General features: G+C 37.4%; 1 protein-coding gene across 5 annotated transcripts in view; it reads left to right on the forward strand.

Moving 5' to 3' along the window:
* The window catches only part of VAV3 (vav guanine nucleotide exchange factor 3), a 258,623-nt gene that overhangs the window by 174,920 nt on the left and 61,753 nt on the right, over positions 1-21,950 (forward strand). For all 5 annotated transcript variants that reach the window (XM_077824181.1, XM_077824182.1, XM_077824185.1 and 2 more), the window contains 3 exons: positions 597-697; positions 11,107-11,129; positions 14,969-15,014. In XM_077824181.1, the coding sequence (XP_077680307.1) occupies positions 597-697; positions 11,107-11,129; positions 14,969-15,014 (170 nt within the window). The remainder of the gene's footprint in view (positions 1-596; positions 698-11,106; positions 11,130-14,968; positions 15,015-21,950) is intronic.

Genomic DNA, 21,950 nt, shown 5'->3' on the forward strand with positions numbered 1-21,950 from the left:
GCGGGTGCCTAAAATCAGTGTAGGCATACCATTCCTCCAGGGGAGAGTGCATGGCTGTGTGAGGTGTGCTCAGTAGCTCTTAAAATTAATCAACGTATTTCCTTATACTTTTCTTTTTAATGGAAGCAATTTGTAGTCAATAATATAGGGAATAAAATCTTCTCTCCTGAAAAAAAAAATCCTCCAAAATGAATCCTGTCCTATTATGCATGTTCATTATACATTCCTATTGAAATCAAATGGAGTGTGGCTCAATGATAGTATAAGGCACTGTAGTATTTATACTTGGTACAATTTTGGCGTGTACCATGCCAAACCCCGTTTTGTGCCCAATTGAAATGAAGTATGTTATTCTACCAGTAATCCAGGAGAACTATCTGGCTCTAAATGGCTTGAAGTTATGAAAAGGAGACTGGAGTTGCATGTTACCCATGATCTGTTGCTCTTCCTCAAGCTTTTAGGTACAATCATTGTACAGCACAGCAAATGACTTCTAATGCCATCTACAGTATTTTTAAAATTTTTCTTTATGCTAATTATTTCATATATGCAGATTTTTATCACTTAATAGATCACTATCTAATTTTACTTTACAGAGGAACATTTTATCAAGGCTATTTATGTTCTAAGTGTGGCGCTGGAGCGCACAAAGAATGTTTAGGGAGATTAGACAATTGTGGCAGAGCTAATTCAGGTGGTAAGTCATTTTTATTGTTGGAATACTGTTTTTAATTAGAACATAAAACTTGCTGGATATAATTAAGGTTTAATTTACTTCTAATTTGTGTTTATTGTAACATGCATGCTTTTGAAACTACCATTTATAAGCACAATTAGAATTGCATTTAAAATTCATAGTGACTTTTATTCTTGCTAAACTGAAATGTAAGAGAGGAAGGGAGTGAGAACTGCTGTAGGACATAGCAGATTCCTTAGCCTGTGTTGCTGTACATTAACAGATTGTTCTGGTTTTAATCATGAACTGCTCATAAGGAACATCTGTTATAAAGAAAACTATCATTTGACACGCCCCTCCCCCAAGTGTCTCCATTGCAATCTTCCTCTTTTGCTCTCAACATCTTGAGCTATTTGTTTGTGCTGCCTCATCTTCCTCTCCCTGTTAATTCTCTCTTCGATCTCTTTGGTTTCCATGGTTCCCACACACTCCACTCAAAATGTTCTCACAAATGTAATTGATGGCTTACTACTGTCCACATCTAAGGACCTCATTTCTGTTCTCATCCCACCTGGTGACTCCTTCCCCATTGGTTTTCTCCCCACTCTAGGCTTTTCTGAATCTCTTTCTACCTCTCTAATCATTCTTTCAGTGTATCTGTCTGAGGCTCTCCCTTCTTCCTCTCTCTGTTCAGATCCTGCAGAGCTTCGTCCTCCTCTTTCCACTTTCATCTTATCCCTGGTACCTCATCCACTCTTGTGACTTAAGCTACTGCCTCTCTCCTACAACTCCCAAGCTCTCTCTTCCTCTGACCTCTTCTCTCTCTCTTTAGTATTGCATCTCTGTTTATCTGTCTGATATCTGCTCCTGGATGGCCTACTGCTAACTAAAACAATCAAACGTAACTAAAAACTGAAATAAACAATGTATATAATCAGTTTGCCATAAGAGATCTATACTCCCTAGGAACAGCTTCCTCTATTTCCACTTTCTTCCCCACTCCCACCTTCACCTGTTATCATTTTGCTCATATTTTTATCTTAATTAGATTATAAGCACCTTAAGGGGAAGGACGTCATGTTTCAATTTGTTTGGAAAGTATTATATATATACATGGTGCAATCTGAAGCAACAATAATAGTCATAAATGTTTAGTTAACTCAGGTTCTCAGATTTCTCCTCAATTCTCCTGAATATACACTGAAGTAATGCTGTTCAGTTGCTGGAGGCAAAATAATCACACACATGCTACTTCATGAATTAATGAACTGAATAAATTTTCATTTTACAACACCCAAAGATACAGTATGTTCTTTTGGATTTTATTTAAAATGTTTTACCCTGAGTTTTTAAAAATAGAAGTACCATATGACTCTGGCATGAATCAGTAGTTGCTCAACACACTTCAGTGCAATTGGATGATGTAATTATTGCATATTGCTTTATTTTGGTTTATTCTGATTGTTTAATTTTTTTCTGTGCATGTACACTTTTCTTTTTCATTTGTCCTTTCCTTGCCTATATGAAGGCTCCCATGTTTCTGTACTTGCTGTAGAATCTACAAACTTGTTAAAACAAAAGTGCCCCGCCCACACTAATCAGAAAATTTGTTTTAAAACTGATCACTAAGGAGCAGGCTGTGACTTCTTTTCAGTCTTCTATTTCTGCTATATCCTTTTTGGGATGGGGTGACACGAATTCAAAACAATAGTCCAGGTGAGGGTGTGTCATTAATTTATGTACTGGCATTCTAATATTTCAGTATTTTCTCTCTCCTTTTTAATATAGTTTAACATTTTGTTTCCTTTTAGACCACTGAGCAGATGTTTTCACTGAGCTGTCTGAAATGATGCCTAGAACTTTACTTGAGTGGTTTAGGGCCTTTTGTAGTGCATTCTAAGCCTGTTACTGAAAATTCAAAACACAGACTTCTAGAGACAGATGAAACCTTAAGAATGACAAATTTAATAAGTGTCAGATTTAGGTGATACACTGATAAGGGAGATGTGACTAAATCTAAAAATAAATTACTACTTTGTCAAGCAATGACTTATAGACAGACATATGCCAGTTCTTTAGATGTCTTGTTTCAAAGGAGGCCAATTCAATATTTGAAATGATAAAAGTTCTCTGGTAATCAGTTAAATTGCTGAATGGTATAAAATGTCCAAATTCAGCCCTGGCTTTTCTTATTTTTGTTCTTGCTCCTACTTCACTGAACATCTCTTGTAGAAGTCCTGTGGCTGTGTTCACTTCCTCCGCTATCACTTATCCTGTCTTCCTTCAGTGCTGCTTTGTTCATGCCCAAGCAATCCTTCATTTCTTCTGTCATTCACTTCCAATCCCCACCAGCTCTTCTCTACTGTTAAAACTCTGATCAAATCCTCATCCCTGCCTCCCCTTTCGGCTCATATTCTGACAGACTCCTTCAGTGGCATTGAATAGTTGTAACAAAGCACAGATTTTAACAAATATGTATATATTTTCATTACATCTTTTGTGAAGATGCACCCAACTTTGTCCAAATAAAAAACTTAGGTTTCTCAAAATATATTATCCACACTGCTTGTGCTCACTAGCCTGAACTCTCCATCACTATATCACAGGCTGGTATTTCTTCCCCTCCTTTACTGTCCTCCTTTTCACCAGCATCTAAAGTTAAGCTCTCCAAACATCTTTCCACTTCCAGTCCCTGAGCCTGTCCCTGTCACGCATGCAGTGCTGCTCAGAACAGGGGATAGAAGGGCCATTTCACCTTGATTTCCTGCCTGGTAATGTGGGCTCTTCCTATCACCAGAGGAAAGTGATGCTATATGGATGCAGTGAAGAGCGGGATCTAGGGCAGCAGCACTCCTTGGGGCCAGGGAGCGGGAGAGCAGGGAGGGATTCTCCCTGTGCTTTTTGAAGAGATGGGGAAAAGCTGTGCCGCCTCATGTTCCCCCTTTCATTGTGCACACGTAATAGGAGTCAGCTCTGTGGGCCTTACAGTTTCTTGATCCCAGTGTTCTTCTCAGGACTACCCTAGAATGCCAATAACTGAGCTTGATTCCATTTTAATAATATAAATCAGGGGAAATACCAATCTACTTTATTACATTATCATACTTCGAGCAGACCACCCCTTTTGCTATATCCTTCCCATTAAAATAGGATTGAGTGTCTCAGACAATTGTTTCCTGGTTGCATAGACAATATAATCTTTCAATGAGATAAATCCCTGAGCATAGGCAAAAGTATTAGAAATATTTAATAAATAAAGTAAAATCCATGACAACCTCTTGTTTATAGATGTCTCCAGGTTCTCCAGAGAATGGATGTTAGAATCATCTTATATTCAGACATAGATAAATAGGAAAAAACTGGCATTTTTACACTGTGCTGTAGCTAGGCAGATCTGAGCACCCCAAATTTGCTACTTGAACAACTGGAACATTTCACACTGTCATCTTTTAGCAAACAAATGGTGTCAGGAGAATTCCTCTTCCACATGAGCTCTGATTAAAACACAATTTTAACGTATATTACTTGATAAAAATCTGTTGTCATTTGCTCCCCCACCAGACCAAACAAAACCACAAAACAAGATAGCCTCTGCTTGATTCCTTTTTCATTTAAATTCCACTATTTCAGATAGTTCTGCCTGAGAAAGAGCCAAATGGACTGAGATGAAAAGGATATATAGCTTTCATATGCATGGATAGTATGTGATTACTTGTTTAAAAAATGGTTTCAGAGTAACAGCCGTGTTAGTCTGTCTTTGCAAAAAGAAAAGGAGTACTAAGGTGCACAAGTACTCCTTTTGTTTAAAAAATGTTACAGAAGTGTATGAACTGTAAACAAAAGAAGCTACTTTTTTATTATAACATATTTGTTGAAAAGTACACGTGCTCCTTGTGTAGATTTTCGTATGTTGCAGCACGTAATTTTTACCTTATATGAGACTATTCATAATCAAGATGTGTTTTTGACGTGATATAAAACCAACAGCTTTCCCTATTTACCTTTCCCTGGCTTGTTCAGTAGCTACAGATTTGCTGGCTGTCCTCCAAAGCCACCATAGCATTGACCAACAAATGTTCAAGTCCCAGAATGCTCATTGGAGAGTTGCTGTTTCTTATTTAACTTAAATAATATTGTTCAGCCTTTGTTGAACTAATCATCCTTACTGAGCTTGAATAACAATCACTGTGGGATCAGGGTGCTTTGGGGCAAAGTCCTGTCCTGGGCAACTGCTTGTGATACTCTCATAACACCTCACTATATACAATGTAAGGTCATAGAGTCCATATGCCCTCACTGTGAGCCATAAGGAACAGATAGCCTCATTCCTCCTTTTCAAGTGGTCTACTTTACATTGTCTGCATTTAAAAAATAAAAGTTAAAATATTTTAAAAAGAAGACAGGTATTCCCCTATTGTATCCCCGTATTTCACTGTTCATTTAGTTAGCACGTAAGCAGTTGCTCTGCTATATAACTGAAGATTAAGCTATTCCCACTTAGACTCTTAGACGTTAAGAGGGACCATTGTGATCATCTAGTCTGACCTCCTGCACATCACAGGTCACAGAATCTCACCCACCCACTCCTGTAATAGATCCGTAATCTCGGGCAGAGTTACTGAAATCCTCAAATCATGATTTAAGGACTCCAAGTTACAGAGAATCCACCGTTTACTCTAATTTAAACCAGCAAGTGTCCCATTTCCCATGTTGCAGAGGAAAGTGGAAACCTCCCAAAGTCTCCGCCAAGCTGACCTGAGGGGAAATTACTTCCAAACCCCAAATATGGCAGTCAGTCAGCCGTTGAGCATGTTGGCAAAAACCATCAGCCAAACACCCAGAAAAGAGTTCACGGTAGTAACTCAGAGCCCTCCTCATCTAGTGTCCCGTCTCTGGCAATTGGAGATATTTGCTACTAGTAGTCACAAATGTGCTACATACCATTCTAGCCAATCTCATCATACCATTCCCTCCATAAAATGATCAAGCTCAGTCTTTGAAACAAATTAAGTTTTTTGCCCCTACTACTTCCCTTGGCAGGCTATTCCAGAACTTCACTACACTGATGGTTGGAAACCTTCATCTAATTTCAAGCCTAAACTTGTTCATGGCCAGTTTATATCCATGTATTCTTGTGCCAACATTGGCCCTTAACGTAAATAACTCCTCTCCCTCCTTGGCGTTTATCCTTCTAATGTATTATAGAGAGCAGTTGTATCTCCAGTTTTCATTTGTTTAGGGTAAATGAATCCAAGCTTCTTAAGTCTCCTCTTCTAGGGTAGGTTCTCTAATCTCCTAGTAGTCCTTCTCTGCACCTGTTCCAGTTGGAATTAATCTTTCTTAAACACAGGAGACCAGAATTTCACACAATATTCCAGATAAGATCTCACCAGTGCTTTGTATAATGGTAATAACGCTTTTCCTATCTCTATTGGAAACACTTGGCTTGATGCATCCTAGGATTGCATTAGCCTTTTTCATGGCCACGTCACATTGGCAACTCCTAGTCATCCTGTGATCAACCAATACACCCAAGCCTTTCTCCTTCTCTGTCACTTCCAACTGATTATGTCCCCAACTTATAGCAAAACTTCTTATTTGCACTATTAAATTTCATCCCATTTCTATTGTCCAGTTTTTCAGAATCTTGTATGAAATTCCAGTCCATCTCCATATTGGTAATACCTCCCAACTTTGTATCATCAGCAAGTTTTATTAGTACACTCTCACTTTTTGTGCTTGGGTCATAAATGAAAATGTTAATTAATTAAGACTGGTCCCAAGACCAATACCTGAAGTAGTCTACCAGTAACCTCCCTCCAGCCTGATAGTTCACATTTCAGTATGACCCATTGTAGTCTCCTCTTTAACCAGTTCCTTACCAACCTTTCAATTCTCACATTAACCCTCGTCTTCTCCAGTTTAACTAACTTGTTTATCCGTTCAGTCGCGCACTTGTCTGGACTAGATGCTGTTCATGTTGCTGTTGTAGTAATCGGGAGAATGTGGCCAAATAGTCTCATGACTTCAGTCTATAAACAAAACATAAAAATTTTGCTGAACTGATCCATTAAAAGCAGTTTGCTGTCAAAACTGAGATCCCTCAGGATCTCAAAAACAACAACAATAAAAAAAACCATACCCCATGGCAGTAGATCTCAGAGCCCAGGTCGACTGGCTTGGGCTCACGTAATGGGGCTAAAAATAACAGTGTAGATGTTCCTGCTTGGGCTCAAGCCTGGGCTCTGAAACCCAGCCGGGGGAGGTTCTGAGAGGACTCTCAGCCTGAGCGGGAATGTTTACACTGCTATTTTTAGCTTTGTAGCACATGTTCCATGGGGCTTTTTTTTGCAGTGTGGACATACCCTCAATGGCTACACTGTACTGTTTGTAACCAGTCCATATTTAAATTAAAATTTTCTTTTGTAAAAATTCTGCTGGTGGACATTGTGACCCTATTTTCTATAGCAGCAGTGTAGGAACTAGTTTGTCTTGCTTTGATGCCAGTTTGGATGCTTTACAAAAATAGTGATATGTAGAGATTATGAAAATGCAGTGCTAAAAAGATGAGTCTTCAAAGATGTTTTAGAAATTGAATAATAAGTCAGAGAATCAAATTTGTTAGGAAGGATGAAATCCAAATCTCTGTAAAATCAAATGGTACAGTCCTTGCTCTAGAAATTCTCCAAAGGCCTTCTGAACGAGAGTGGAGGTTATGGGTCCCATAATATGGACCGATACTTTTTCCTGATATGAAGAATCATGCTTGTTAGGAGTCCTGCTACTGTGTAGGTTACAAAATATTTTAAAGTTAGCCTGCTGCTTCACTGAAGGCAGGTATAGTTTTCTCAGCACTAGACTAATATGTCTAGTGATCATTGTTCCTTTGTGGAGTCTAGAGGCACAATTCTGTGCAAACTGTGAGTGCATAAGGGAAGTAGAGGAAGATCCACAAATTATGAACTGCAATTATCCAGGAGAAATGTGATAAAAAGAATGTGGAAGCGTGTCAAGATCTTGGTCAAAAGATGTCCGTTATAGCCTGGACATTTTCCCTGAAACTGTAATATGGGTTCATAGTCTGATTACTGTGAACTTCCAAAATAAAGCTGAAAGACAACCATGAGTTTAAGATAACAAACTATGGAAATACTAAGAATAGAAATGAAAATGTTAGAGGCAGAAAAAAGAGAGCTTCTGCCTAATAGGTATGGCATTTTAGGACACAAGTATGAATAATTCTGTGCAGATGAAGCAAGGAATCTGCTCTTGAACTCCTAATCAGAAACTCATGGGGAAGTGATTCACATAAGGATCTGATGCAAAGTTTCATGGATATATGGAGACTGAAATTGAATAGATGTAAGCACTAGCTTAAAATAGTAATGATTTCACTTTGTTGGAGACTATAGATTTTGCTTTAGCAGTTTTCTTCTCACCATAATGCAGTGGTTCTCAAACTTTTGTACTGGTGACCCCTTTCATATAAGCATGCCTTATAAATTAAAAACACTTTTTATATATTTAACACCATTATAAATGCTGGAGGCAAAGCGGGGTTTGGGGTGGAGGCTGACAGCTCGCAACCCCCCATGTAAAAACCTTATGACCCCCTAAGGGGCCCTGACCCCCAGTTTGAGAACCCCTGCCATAATGAATGAAATTTGTGTATATATGCTGTAGATAAACAAGTCTTTTTTGGCAATATTGATATCAGATGGTTAGTTTCACTGTGGTCTTTAGACATGTTGAAGGGTCTTCCTGAGTAAATGTCACTTTGGCAAAGTTTTAAGGTCTAATTCAGACATGGAGTAAATAGATGAAATACTTCAGTGGAGTTGCATTTGCTTATGCCAAGTTTGAATTTGTCCCTCAGTCTTTAACAACAGAATCTCTGCTGGCTTGGGGTAATGGAATAGTATAGTATTTTCTTTGAACACTAAATATCATCAATGTGACCTATTACCATAAATACTTCTCTCAGTAAAACTCATATGTAGCTATCAGGGATATTTATAGCTTTTCTATATTACTGATTTTTTGCATCTCTCTGAGCCCCAAATATTAGAAGTTAATCATTCAGCTTCTCTTTCTACATCAAATCACAACATTGGGATACTGAACTCACTTTATCCTAGTGAACTTTGAAACTCACTCCAAGATTAGTGTTTATGATATTCATAAAAAAGCAGCAATAAGCCACGTCAGCTATTAAGACAAGGTGCTTTCTTCACTCAAAAGCCCAAGTCTCCTCCGATAAACTCTCCCACACCAGGACAGAAAGGCACCCAGTGCACTCTAATATTTGAGACATATGGGGACTGAAGATAAAACACTAACAGAACTTACGATTGGGAATGAACTTTTATAATTATTCCATTTTCATGTTACTCATATGGTACTTAGTTCAGTTTTGAAATAATTTATAATGCCAAGGTAGTGATACTATATAGGAGTAAAGGTCAAAAAGGTAATTTCATTCTTACCTTCATGCCCTTACCTTAGGTTGTCATTTTCAAAGGAGTCCAAGAGAGTTAAGTGCCTAAATCCTATTGAATTTCAAGTCTGATTTGAACACTTAATGGGCTCCTTTGAAAATCTCAGCCTTAATAATCTCCTCAAAACTATTCCTTTGCTTCCCCCTCTCCCCCTGTTCTTTTAGTACACAAAGGTGAATGAATATTTTTGGTAAAGCTGAAAAAAAATCTTTACAACCCTTTTTAAAAAAAGTTCCCTGAGTGTGACGAAAAAATTTTCCCCTGGCATTCCATCCATGAGGGGAAAATTATACTGCTCATACTTGCTAGCATTCTGTCCTTCCAGTCTCCTGCTGAGATTTCTTGGTTCATATTCTTATTGTCAACAAGTCTGTTTATCTTTAAATAAAATGTTAGTAACCAAGAGGTTTGTTCCATATAGTAAGAACCATTTTGGATGCATTTTTTAGCTTTAGCAAATCAAAATGTTTAGTTTTAGAGCTTCATATTTGGCTCATTCAGTATATTGTCCTTGGTAAGAAATGCATGTTTTGCCCTAACTGAGGGACAACTAGAACGTCTTTTTGTTCCCCTTCTGTTTCCCAAAGTCCAGTGTCTTTGCCTCAAAAGCCAAAAGGCTTCGTAGGTTGTTGACTCTGTTCCCCCTCTGTTGCTAGTTAGCTTGATTGTTTTGTTTACCCTATATGTAAATGTACTTTCATAATCCTCTGCCTGTAATCAAGCCAGCCGGACAGATAAATCCACATTTGTGTGTCTAGGGCAGGCTCGGTTTATGCACTGTTTCTAAAATACATTTTAAGAACACATTGCCAGGACACATACATAATTCTTTATACACAACCCATACATACATCATGCAGTAATATCTGCGACCAACATATCACCATTTTTTATGACATCTTACTCAGTATACTTTTATAGTACAATAACATTGTATACAATCAGTTGATTCAATTGCTTATTCTTTGGGGCTCTGGACCCTGATTTTCACACCCAAGTTTGAAAAAATTTGGAAATTTTCTGTGGTTGTAAACTACACACTGGACATGTGCAGTACATAATTTTCCTTTCCAGATATCAGGAGTGGGCCTGGAGAATGCCACATAGAAATAAACACAGCTGTGTGATAAGGCAGTAAAATAAAATCCAGGTGCAGTGATGTGTTTATTAGAAAGTATGTTGATCAGATCACACACTCCAAAATCCACCCCGTTCCCCAGACCCTTGCTGGGTTCATAGAAATATGTGGTGCTCTGTATGCACACAGCTTTAATACACTGATGCAGCCATTCTGATAACCCACAAGAGTACCTTTCTTTATCCTTTTCTCATTCTGCTTTTCCTATTTCATTAAAAGAAAACAAGGAAACTCATTGCAAAAAAACCTACAGTATGTTAGTGCAGTGCTACTTGAGAATTTAAGTACATGAATCTCAGGAAACATCAAAGCTAAGGTTCCCACCACAACCAGTAGGCAAAACATTGAACTGATTATACAGCAATATAGAATATTATATAGATGCAAAGGGATTAGAGGAAGGTTAAATTACAGTTGCAATAGGAATCTTAACTATAGAATTTCCCAAAGTGTATGCGGTTACATAGTGTTTTGAAACTCAGTATAACCATTTCTAAAGATTTAAATTATTTGATTGTTTGGCGTACAACTGTTGGAAAGTTCAGCAGAACTTAGAAACAGGCCATTTATAGCGTTGGTTCAGTGTTACCTGACAAGAGCCAATCAGCTCTAAGAACTCAGTTTGCAAAACAATAATTAGCTCAGCTCCAGGGCTGTCGGACCATATTACAGGTATCAGTTAGCAAAACAAAGCAGTAGTGTGTTCTCAGGCAGCACAGTACAGAGATATATATATATATATAAAAGAGCAAATTGACAGGCACTGATAATGCCCGTTTTTACTTTTGTTTCAGAACATGGAATCCTGAAACATGAGGTAAGGATTTATTTTCAATTTTTATGCAATATTTATTTTGTTGATGGCTTACAAATTGTTCATTTACTTCGTACGGCTGTGCCAGTGCTACAGATAATGTATTTTTTCTGCAGCTAACTTACATTTATTTAGAGTTATGCAAACTCTAGCAGTAGAAGTGACTCCATGTACATGCACTAACAATTAGCTATATCTATATTAAATTGCAGGGGATTAACTTAATTTTCATTGAGATTTTTCAGTGTTTAGGATAGTGGGAAGAATGTAGGTTTTCTTAAATTATAGGGGGAAAGTAAAACAATGTTAATTTAACTCAGAATATCAGTGATCACAGGTCTCCAACTGTTCTAGGCCAAATTTGGCAACAGAGATAAAACTATCCTCAGGTAAATTTCAGCAAATTCTGCAATAATACTATATTACTACGGACTAATAAATCTGCAATTCTTCAGCCTACAGTAAGCTGCAAAATTTGCAGTGGAATGCTGACTTTTTACATAACCGTAGTCTTTCTTAGTGTCACTCAGCAACCATGGAATTTGTTTAATCCAGACAGGACAGCAAAATGAACTACTAATGTCCAGAGAAGTTAGTCGGTACGCGTGATATGTCATGACAAAGCTCTAAGAATACTGCAAGTAACAGTGAGGTATCTCACTGCATATTGCTGATGTCTTTCCATTATGGTACAGAAAGAAGTAAAAGTCCTACTTCCCACTAACTTTGTCAAAATACAGACTATATTTTAAACCCAGGACACTATGTTGCGTTTCCAGCATCCATTTTAGATCAGTGAATGTAAATTCATTCTGTAAACTGGCATTATGGTTATGAGCACCATATAAATTTGTAGGATGATAATTTTACCTATTCAGGTTTGTGATTGTCTCTACTTGCATGCTGTCCTGCTGTGACTCAGGTTGGCAATGCAAATCAAAAGAAAAGTATTACTGTTATAATAATATAATGGCAGATTAATGCTGCCTGCTAATAAATGTTACATAACTAAGACTGTATTCTCAGCCTGCTCCTAGGATAGTGCACATTTTTAGCTAGTTTCTGCTGTCTAATTGCTATTTGGAAGTTCTTATGTTAATAGACCTGTTTAAATTTCCTTAAAACCTATTGGAGGAATTAATAGAACCCTACTGACAACTGGTTTTGTTTTACACCACTTACGTGCACAGAAGTGTTATATACAGGTCTGTCATCTTTAGTAATGTTAATGTTGTTTGATCTAGTGGCTAAATGAATTGTAAAAGGAAATCTAGGACTGAAAATATAAGCCCTCTATACTGGGCAGGTAACAGGGTTTTTTACCCCCTTGACTTGTGGAGAATTTAATGGAGGATATACATTTCTGTCACTTATAGCTTAGAAAACCTAGTGCTTTGGATAATTAAAGTATAATGTTATGGGCCCTGGATGGTTGTGGTGACTGTTAAATAGATATGGAATCTCACCTGTGTGACCCCCATTAAATGTTGAGATCTGGCACAGGTCATTATGGACCATGAACTATTACCTTTTGATAACTGTTCAGTGGCCTATGTGTGATGAGATGTTGAGTTCAGTTCAGCTCAGCCCCTATTGGGCAGGTGTCCATATCATAAAATAATTCTTATAGTTGACATTAGTTTGCCCTATTTGATAGGTTTATGGGAGTGGGCAGGATTTAATGGGTATAGAACTACTCGGTTTTCCTTGAGGGGATCACACATTATAAGGATAAAAAAAACATTGACAGAACTCTGAGGGGAGGAGGGAGGAGTGGTTGGCATGTGTTTAGACGTGTTTTATGATTATGTAGAAGACCTCAGTTGCCAGTGCTATAAACTCACTTTAAAATGTCTGTTGCATGTGCTCATTTTAATAGAATCCTCACCACCAGCAGTTTGCTACCTTACCTTCTGCCATGTGCTGTTTGTTTGTTTTTACATTTTTAATCTCTCTCTAAACTGTGAAACATGAACATTCTTAAATACCAAAACTACAGCTTGGTTTGTTTGCTTAAAAGTCTGTTGATCATTACACATGGCATACAGTATTGAAGACGCTATAAACAGATTGCTTATGGTATGTTATGGACAAGGTTGCCAGAAGTGAGTAAAACTACCAATGAGGAACATATGTGACTGGATGAGATAATATTTATCCTAATTGTGTTTTATTCCTCCTCTTTCCATGCCTCTTCCTCCAACTTGATTCTTGAGATTTTTGTAAGAAAAAATTCCTTCTCCTGATGAGGTTTCTGTACCTTGATTTTATGTAGAATGTAAAATTGGAGCCTTATTCTCATTTGTGCCATGGCCCCTTTACATGGTTCTGGTAGTATGAAGGGGCCTTAAATGTATTTAATATGTCTTTAAGGTTCCTTTATGCTGCCAGAGTGGTGTAAAGGGGACATAGTGTAAATGAAGATCAGGTTTTTAAGAAAAGATGGATTTATGTTGCAGAAAATGTGAAGATCTGCTGATAATAACAACATAAGATGAAGTATTCAGTACATTTTCACACACTCCCAACATTTACTTCCTTGGGTATTTTTATGCCCTCTTCTTTCCTTTAGTGTATGTAATTTTATTGTACATTGATAAGTTATCACGTTTTTTTTTTCCAGTTAATCCATGGAAACAGTTTGCAACCAACCACAATAACTTCCCCCAACTTTCCCCTCACCCCAAGCTTATGGCTCCTCTCTGTGTCAATGTGAATAAACAATACATTCTCAATTTTTAAAAAACCTGATTGCACCCTTTGTTTTTGCTCTGCTTGGCTTGAGTAAAACATTGTAATTTGCATGAGCCCTCATGCAAGCTACTAATTAAAACAAGTAGCAGGAGGAGATGACTAACGTACAAATATACCTTATTATGCACTGGAGTTCCTCAGGGCCTATTTAAATGCAGAGATCTGTGCAACTGGTACAAATCAGCACTTGCCAAATAATAAACCATCATGTTTGTATAGTGTACCTGGGATTTCATATGGCTCCAGTTTGCCTAAACTAAACTTAAACAAATAGAATAAAAGTTTATTACGTCATGTTTTAAAAAAAAATTAAATGCTCATTTGAGAGACGGGACAGGCATTGTTAACTATAAGGAGCTTTAGTACAAAGCAAGAACAGTGTAAAGGTCCCATCCTATTGGAACTGCAGCTTCATTCACATTCATTCTTGCTGCTGTTCTAGTCCCGGACCTTCCCTGAGTCAGACAATTGCAAACTGTGTGGTGTATTTTTCCACTATAAAATAGGCTGAGTTATTACAATCATTTTCACATGTGATCTCAGTGGAGTTTGAACCCAGATGTCAAGAGGTGACAGACTAACACATGAACCTTTTGTGTCACTTGCACCTCAACAATAAAATATTAACACATGATATTTCTGCATTAACCCCATTGTAGGATGGAAGAGAACTTTTTAAAAATTGGCTTTGCCTAGTAGACTACAAACACTAGTTTAGCTGAGAGTTACAAACACCTTGGGAATGGAAGTTGTTCGTAACTCTGAACAAAATATTATGGTGGTTCTTTCAGAAGTTTACAACTGAACATTTACTTAATGCAACTTTGAAACAGTACTATGCAGAAGAAAAATGTGCTTTCCCTTTATTTTTTTTAGTAGTTACATTTAACACAGTACTGTATTGAACGCTCCCCCCCCCCTTTTTTTTTGGCCTCTGTTGCTGCCTGTTTGTGTATTTCTGGTTCCAAATGAGGTATGAGGTTGACTGATCAGTTTGTAACTCTGATGTTTTTAACTCTGAGGTTCTACTATACTTAGAAATGAAAACTGGTTTATACATGCTTTTGACTTGTATTTTTGCTATGCAGAAACGAACTAATGGAATTCGAAGAAACTCCAGGCACATGGACTCAGGTTTGTTTTATACCTTTTATTAATTACCATTTTGAATTAAAAAGGCAAAAGAAAGCTTCAAGCTATAACATCATGCTGTATCATGATCAGCATTACACTGCACGCTGTGTTGAGAACACATTGAACATTTTTCTGTTGGGAACCTAAAGTCTTGCACGTCTACATCGATGGCTTGGCTGTATTTTCAAAGATATAGTCATATGACTGACTGAACTCCAGGCTTTTTTACATGCATGTTTATAAGTAGTGCTTGTTCAGCTTTGTTTGCACATTGAAAAGCTTCTGGGCTTTTGGTTAGCAGTTTCTCCACCCTTGTGTACTTTGCTGTTAAAAACAGGCAGCTACTGTATAAACCTTAGTTTCTGATCCTACAAAGTTCTCGGTGCTTTCAACCTGTCTTGGGATTTATCCGTGCTTTGCTGGACTGGACTTTAGCTGCTCTCCAAAAAAAGGCATAAATAGTCTGTAATTTTACATACACCTTCGTAAAGGCTGTATTTTTCACTATAGTTTGTTTGATGTTGTTATAAAATCACGAACACTGGCTCTTAAGAAAATTAAGGGTTTAATTACAAACTATGTACTAACTGGGTGAGCATCTCCTCTGGAGACCAATTATTTTTCTGTATAGACTATTCAATAGTTCTTCTGTTTAACACTGAATTTTTTTACAGTAATTATGCTTTTGTCGTTTGTATGTTTCTTTTCACAGTTTAATTACTGGAGATTTGTTATGTGTATGGTAATAGTTATTCTGAATAAAACTAAGTTATTGTTAAACGTTTCTAAATGTAGATACCTGAGTACAGTTTGAGCAGAACACTAAATGGGCTAGCAGCCTTGCACCATCTCAAAACCTGGTAAAAGCTGTGTGATTGCTGAGGAGTAAGTGTGGTGGTTAGGCTGCCATCGTTCCCAGTGTTCAGCTGCACAGGTTCTAAATGTTGTAACTACTTGAAACAATCCACACCCTTCTTACTCATGTCAGATTATGAGATGTTTTAGAAGGTTTACGGTTGCTTTGTTGCCTCTAGCCAAAACTTGCTTCACTCTGCACTTAGGTCAGTCTGTATGCCTTTCTACTCGAGGAAACTGAAGCCATTTAAAAATAAGTTTAACTTTTAATATGTACTGCTATTAGAAGGGGCAGCATGAAGAGTAACAAGCCATTGGCCTAGTGGGGCTATTGTCTATTTACTCATTCAGTTATACAAACTGATGTATTAGGCATATTGTCTGTGTGTGTGTGAGCTCTCATTTAGGCTCGAATGTTTAAACTTTGCTGTCTACTGTTAGGCTCTCAAGTCCCTGCGTACGCACTTAAATATAAGTAACTTGAATATTTTCAGCTCCCATTGAAGTCAGTAATTATTGAGGTCCCTTATTCAGGAAGGTGGCTTAAGCCGGTGTTTAAATGCCACTGAAGTCAGTGGGACTTAAGCACATGCTTAAGTGCTTTCCTGAATCCTAAGTTATTAAGGCCGAGATTCTCTGAATACCTTATTCTGCAGGTAGTTCTGTTGAAGTCCAGTTAACGTTGGTATTGATGGCAGACTCTGGTCCTCAATTGTTTTTTGGAAGCCAGTGGAAGTTCAGGACTCTGAAAATCATTCTTCTATTTTTAGGTACCTAAATTTATGTCTCCTGGTTGAAAATATTGGTGTCGAATCTTCATACTTCTGCAAAATTGATTCTGCTATTACCTATATTTAAAATAAGAGCTAACAAAACATAGCTGAAAACTACATATTGATCACATTCTTCTGTATAAGCAATGTGGCAATTTTCAAATTAAGTCATAATAGCAAGGCAATCCCTATCTTATTTGTATCCTTCTAAATGTACTGTTGACTGGTGGTGTTTCCATCAGATAACAGCTTCTCTCTCTCAAGGCAATGTGCAATCAAGAGAACAACACTTGTAAGAGACAGATCAATTATTTGAGACATACATTACTACAGTGGTGCTAGTATCTTTTCAAGAACACAGGATCATAAATCTCTGAAAATCCTAGCACTACTGTGATATTTCTGTTGAAAGTGATAGTCAAGGTTAAAGTTACCAATTAAACTTTAATACACAGGCTTTAAAAATTGCCTAATCTAGTACGTGTTCGAGAGGTCTGATGTGTTTTGCTCCCCACAGTGTTGTGATACTGAAACATGGGCCATATTTTTAACAAAGATGATATTTGCTGTTTTTCAGTAGCATGTCCTTGCAATGTCCAAATATTGTTGATATCAGCAATAGGTACTCTATGTAATCATCACTCTTTTTAGGCAAATCCTCTGCTGTAGCCTGCTTCTGTTCTGTGTCTGGCTATTTTAAAAATAACAGATGTCTATGGTAGGTCCCAACCTAATAAAAACTGAGTTGTCTTTGGAGTGTAAGGACCACATTCTAATCCGAGTTACACTATGCAATCCCCAGTGACAGGGATTTAAATCAATTAAAAGGTTGGAGGGGAGACTCTGGGCAGTATATGGCCCCCAGGAAGTAGCAACAAGTATGAAGGTATTGGAATTTTCACCTGGCTTAAAGGAATGCTGCTTCTTTTTCTGGCAAAGCTCTTACTTTGGTGAAGAAAGATCCCTACCCCCAGCTGTCCTACCCTATAAACAATAAATGGATAGTGTCTGTTTTTCTCTTCAGAGATTGTGGTTGCATTTGGCAGATTTCTTTTAGAGTTAAAGATATTCACTTGTCACTCTTTCTGCTGCATAAGAGGAAAGGATAAGAGACGGGGGGCCAGAGGGGCAACAGATAAGAAAGGGGAGAAGCTGGTAGCGGCTAGAAGAGCCAGCAGAAAGGGAGTGTACCTAGACCTGTGCAAAAGAAAAGCAAACTGAAAAGCAAAAACATATGGTCTACTATTTGATTCTTTCCCCATGCCCTGTGGCTTCCCCATGTGGGTCCAGTTGAGGATGGCCTTCACAGTGGTCTATCCACTGGTTTTTATGGGTGCCAGGCTTGGGACAACCATTCTCTACATTACACTGCAGTTAACAAAATGGGTGTGCTTGTGTGTATGTGTTACTGTCATATTTATGCATATCTATAAAGCAAGTAAGAATTTGGGTCCAATGTTTGAATTTTCTTTATAATACAAAAGATTAAATGAAAGTTTGTAGGAAAGGGGATTTAAGATGTGATTTAGGTTTGAAGGAAACTTTGCCTGGAATGGGAAATCTGAAATAACTCTAATTTTTTGCATTCTGAAGAGGGATCCTGCAAACCCTTATGCACATGTTTTACTTTAAGCATGTGCATTAGCTGACTTAATGGCCAGTAGGGCTATTGACATGCTTCAAGTTGAGCATGCGGATGAGGATTTGTATGGCTCAGGGCTTATTTTGATAAAAACATGCACTGTGCTGAACATCTATAATGTCTTTTTGTTAATGAGGAAAAATTGTCATAAATAGCTTGCCCCCCCAATATTTGTAAAAACACAGTTATTCTCTTTGATATAGAACTGGTATATTGCAAGTTTGTTGGCTGTCCCTTTTTATTTCCTGGTATAAATAGAGCTAAAAGGTAATGGATTCACTGTTGAGTGTTTTTAAACTAGGTTCACCCTAAACCTTTATGCTAATAAAAATATTGGGACTTTAATTTCAAAACCTGTAAAAAACATATTTCATGTCAGTAGGATAAACCTGGCAAAAATGGGAACACTAGAAACCTGTACTTCAGATTTGTTTCAGAGAAACTTGAAATCTGATCTGTGAAAGAATGCTATGGGAAACATGTTCTGACTTTTAAAATAGCTGATTTTCTTGTAAGCATGGATTAAATCTTGGAAAACAACCTTAGTTTTGGATTGGGGGCAAAATGAAGATTTGTATCTCATGTTAATGGCAAGAAAACCTAAAGAATTCACTGTAACATTTCATCTGATTCCCAAATATTTTACAAAATTGTGTATGTGTTTATGTATCTGGTCAATGTCTGGTCTATACATGCTTTGCAAAATTAGTCTTTAATACTGATTATACACCATTAATAAAGGAAAGGAACTGAAGGAAAGTGTGAGGTTATTGCTTGAGGAACATACATTTTGGACTGTGCAATGGGAAATAAAGTAGCAAAGATATGGTTTTTTAAATAATAAGATATAGCGGGAGGTTGGTTAGGGCATGCTTCATGGTATCTATGCACATTAGACTGTGAAATCTCATAACCCAAGTCTGGTATTGTAATTCCCTATGTTATTTAAATATAAGCATTGAAAAGAAATATTCATCTAATAGTGAATGTATATTTTTCATATTAGAAAAGTAGGAAATATTGCAATATATTTCGAATGATGTTTTCCCTTCCCAAGTATATGTCATAAGCATACCACAGTGTTTGGTATCATGTTTCAACATAATGGGACATATTTTGCCCTGTGATATATATATCTGACTTTGATTCATTTCATTGGGGGCCTCACCCAGCATGGTATATCTAAGAGTAAAATCTGTCTTATTCAAATGTTTAGATGTCCTGACTTAACTGTAACCTCTTGCTAAGCATTGACACAATTGTTACGTGCATTGAATTGCAGCTACAGCTGCATTCTATTTAACTATCGCTTTTCATTACAAATACTAAATTTCTGCATATCTAATACTCTTGTCTGCGGGACCTATCTAGGCAAAAATGTGCAAGCTCTTGAAGGCTCTGGATGATTGCTGAATACAGACTTTTGCCATTTACCTACAAACACAACACATCCCATTACAAGAAATTAGCTTATTTCAAACAGAATATCATTTGCAATCAAGAGGTCTCATAGGACAGTGGTTCTGAACCAGGGGTACGCAGAGGTCTTCCAGGGGGGTACATCAACTCATCTAGATATTTGCCTAGTTTTACAACACACTACCAAAAAACCCACTTGCGAAGTCAGTACAAACTAAAATTCCATACAGACTGATTTGTTTATACTGGTCTATATACTATACACTGAAATGTAAGTACAATATTTATATTCCAATTGATTTGTTTTATAACTATATGGTAAAAATGAGAAAGCAAATTTTCAGAATAGTGTGCTGTGACATTTTTGTATTTTTAGGTCCAATTTTGTAAGCAAGTAGTTTTTAAGTGAGGTGAAACTTGGGGGTACATAAAACAAATCAGACTCCTGAAAGGGGTACAGTAGTCTGGAAGGGTTAAGAGCCACTGTCACAGACACCAAGCACAGGATCTTAGCAAATAGCATCCAATAGCAAATAGCCATAACTGAAGACAAACACCCACTTCAGTCTGTGGTGGCAAGAAGATTATGATCCAGCCTGTCAGACTCAGATTTATCCATAGTGATCTACACATTTATGACCTCTGGGTTTGATTGTTGCAACTCATTACAGATAGAAATGAAGCCATATACCCTGGAAAAGCTTTAACTGGTACAAAACCTGTCTGGTTATTAACCTGGGTCATTGTGAACATGTTATCATCATGCTCCCCACAGAATATAGAATCCAGTTCAAGGTCTCCGTACTGATATTCAAAGCCCTGCAAAGCCACAATGGGGAATAAAACCATCTATCTTACTCTCCTATGCACTCAGCACTCCCCATGTCCAGAACAAATGGGTGGGGAAGGGCAGGGATCTGGTGGAACCTTAGCTTGCTCCATCTTCCCAACACTGGCCAGGTTAGCTGTTGTGGTAGGGTTGTGATTTGCTGCTGCAATAAACCAGCAATAAATTACAAGTCTCTCTTCCCCTAAGCAAAGGGAAAGCAGCAAGGAAATTGTGTGTTAGAGGGTGGCTATATATTATGCCTCAGACAGCCTTGGGTGTGCCCCCCAAAAACTGAAGTAGTCACACAAGATGCAGATAGGTGCTTGTTTTATCTTGTTTTATTATTTAAACCTCAAGAAAGCCTAAGGGCCAGATTCCAATCTCTGTTGCGCTGATATAACTATACAGTAACATAACTAAAGCCTTCTATATGCCATTATACCAGTGATCAGAGACTGGCCATAAGAGTAATAGCTGGGCTCAGCATCCTTACTGAAGACTGATGGATTCTTCACCACAATGAATTTCTGTGGATCGCAGTGTGAGAATAATTGGTGTAGAAATCTGAGGCATTTTTTTAATGTTTTAAATTTTCTCAACAAATTAGATTGGGTCATGAATATGGATATTACTTTTTAAATGTATAGACCTTTTAATAATGAATTTTATGTTCTTAATGTTGTTGAAATGCTGTATTAGATAATATGGACTTTCAAAGCACCATACCAGAAGTCTAATATTAAAAGACTATGCTACTAATTAGATGTGCTGCTAAAATAAATTGCTGAATGAGACTAGTAGTTCAAACATACTGTGTAGGTCTGATAATAAACAAAATCTTACTGCCAAAATATTACCAATCCAAACAGGGAGACTAGAATAACAGGCATCTTAAAAACAACCATTTTACTTTATTTATAGCATGGTAAACACAGAATAAAGTTAGGGCTTTACGGTGCGGCAAAATGTACCACAAGGGTGTGATCTGTAAAATGCTCTAACTGCCCCGTGTAGACCCTGCTCTCAAAAACAGTGATACTCAGACTGAGGCTTGCGAGCTGCAGTGGCCCTGCAATGTGTCTCCTGCAGCTCTTTGCAGTAACCAATCAGGATGCTTTTACTATGTTATTAACCAGTTGAAGTTGATAAAATAATAATACTTGGTTAGACATTTTGCTGTGAGAATATATATTTACTGTTTAAATAAGAATATATAAATAAGAATACCATAGTAAAAGAAACAATGAATTCATACTACTGTGCCTGTTTTGGGTAATGTTGATCGCTAATTTGGCTCCTGAACCACTGAGGTCTTAGTATCACTGCTGTAAAAGCTACCTAGTTCCCTTTAATGTAGTCCCAAACTCAGACTACGTTAATGCAAATGAGGTACCTTTTAGAGCTGAGCAGTTAGACTG

Source organism: Eretmochelys imbricata, chromosome 8 (genome assembly GCF_965152235.1).
Source record: "Eretmochelys imbricata isolate rEreImb1 chromosome 8, rEreImb1.hap1, whole genome shotgun sequence".
Taxonomy (NCBI): domain Eukaryota; kingdom Metazoa; phylum Chordata; order Testudines; family Cheloniidae; genus Eretmochelys; species Eretmochelys imbricata.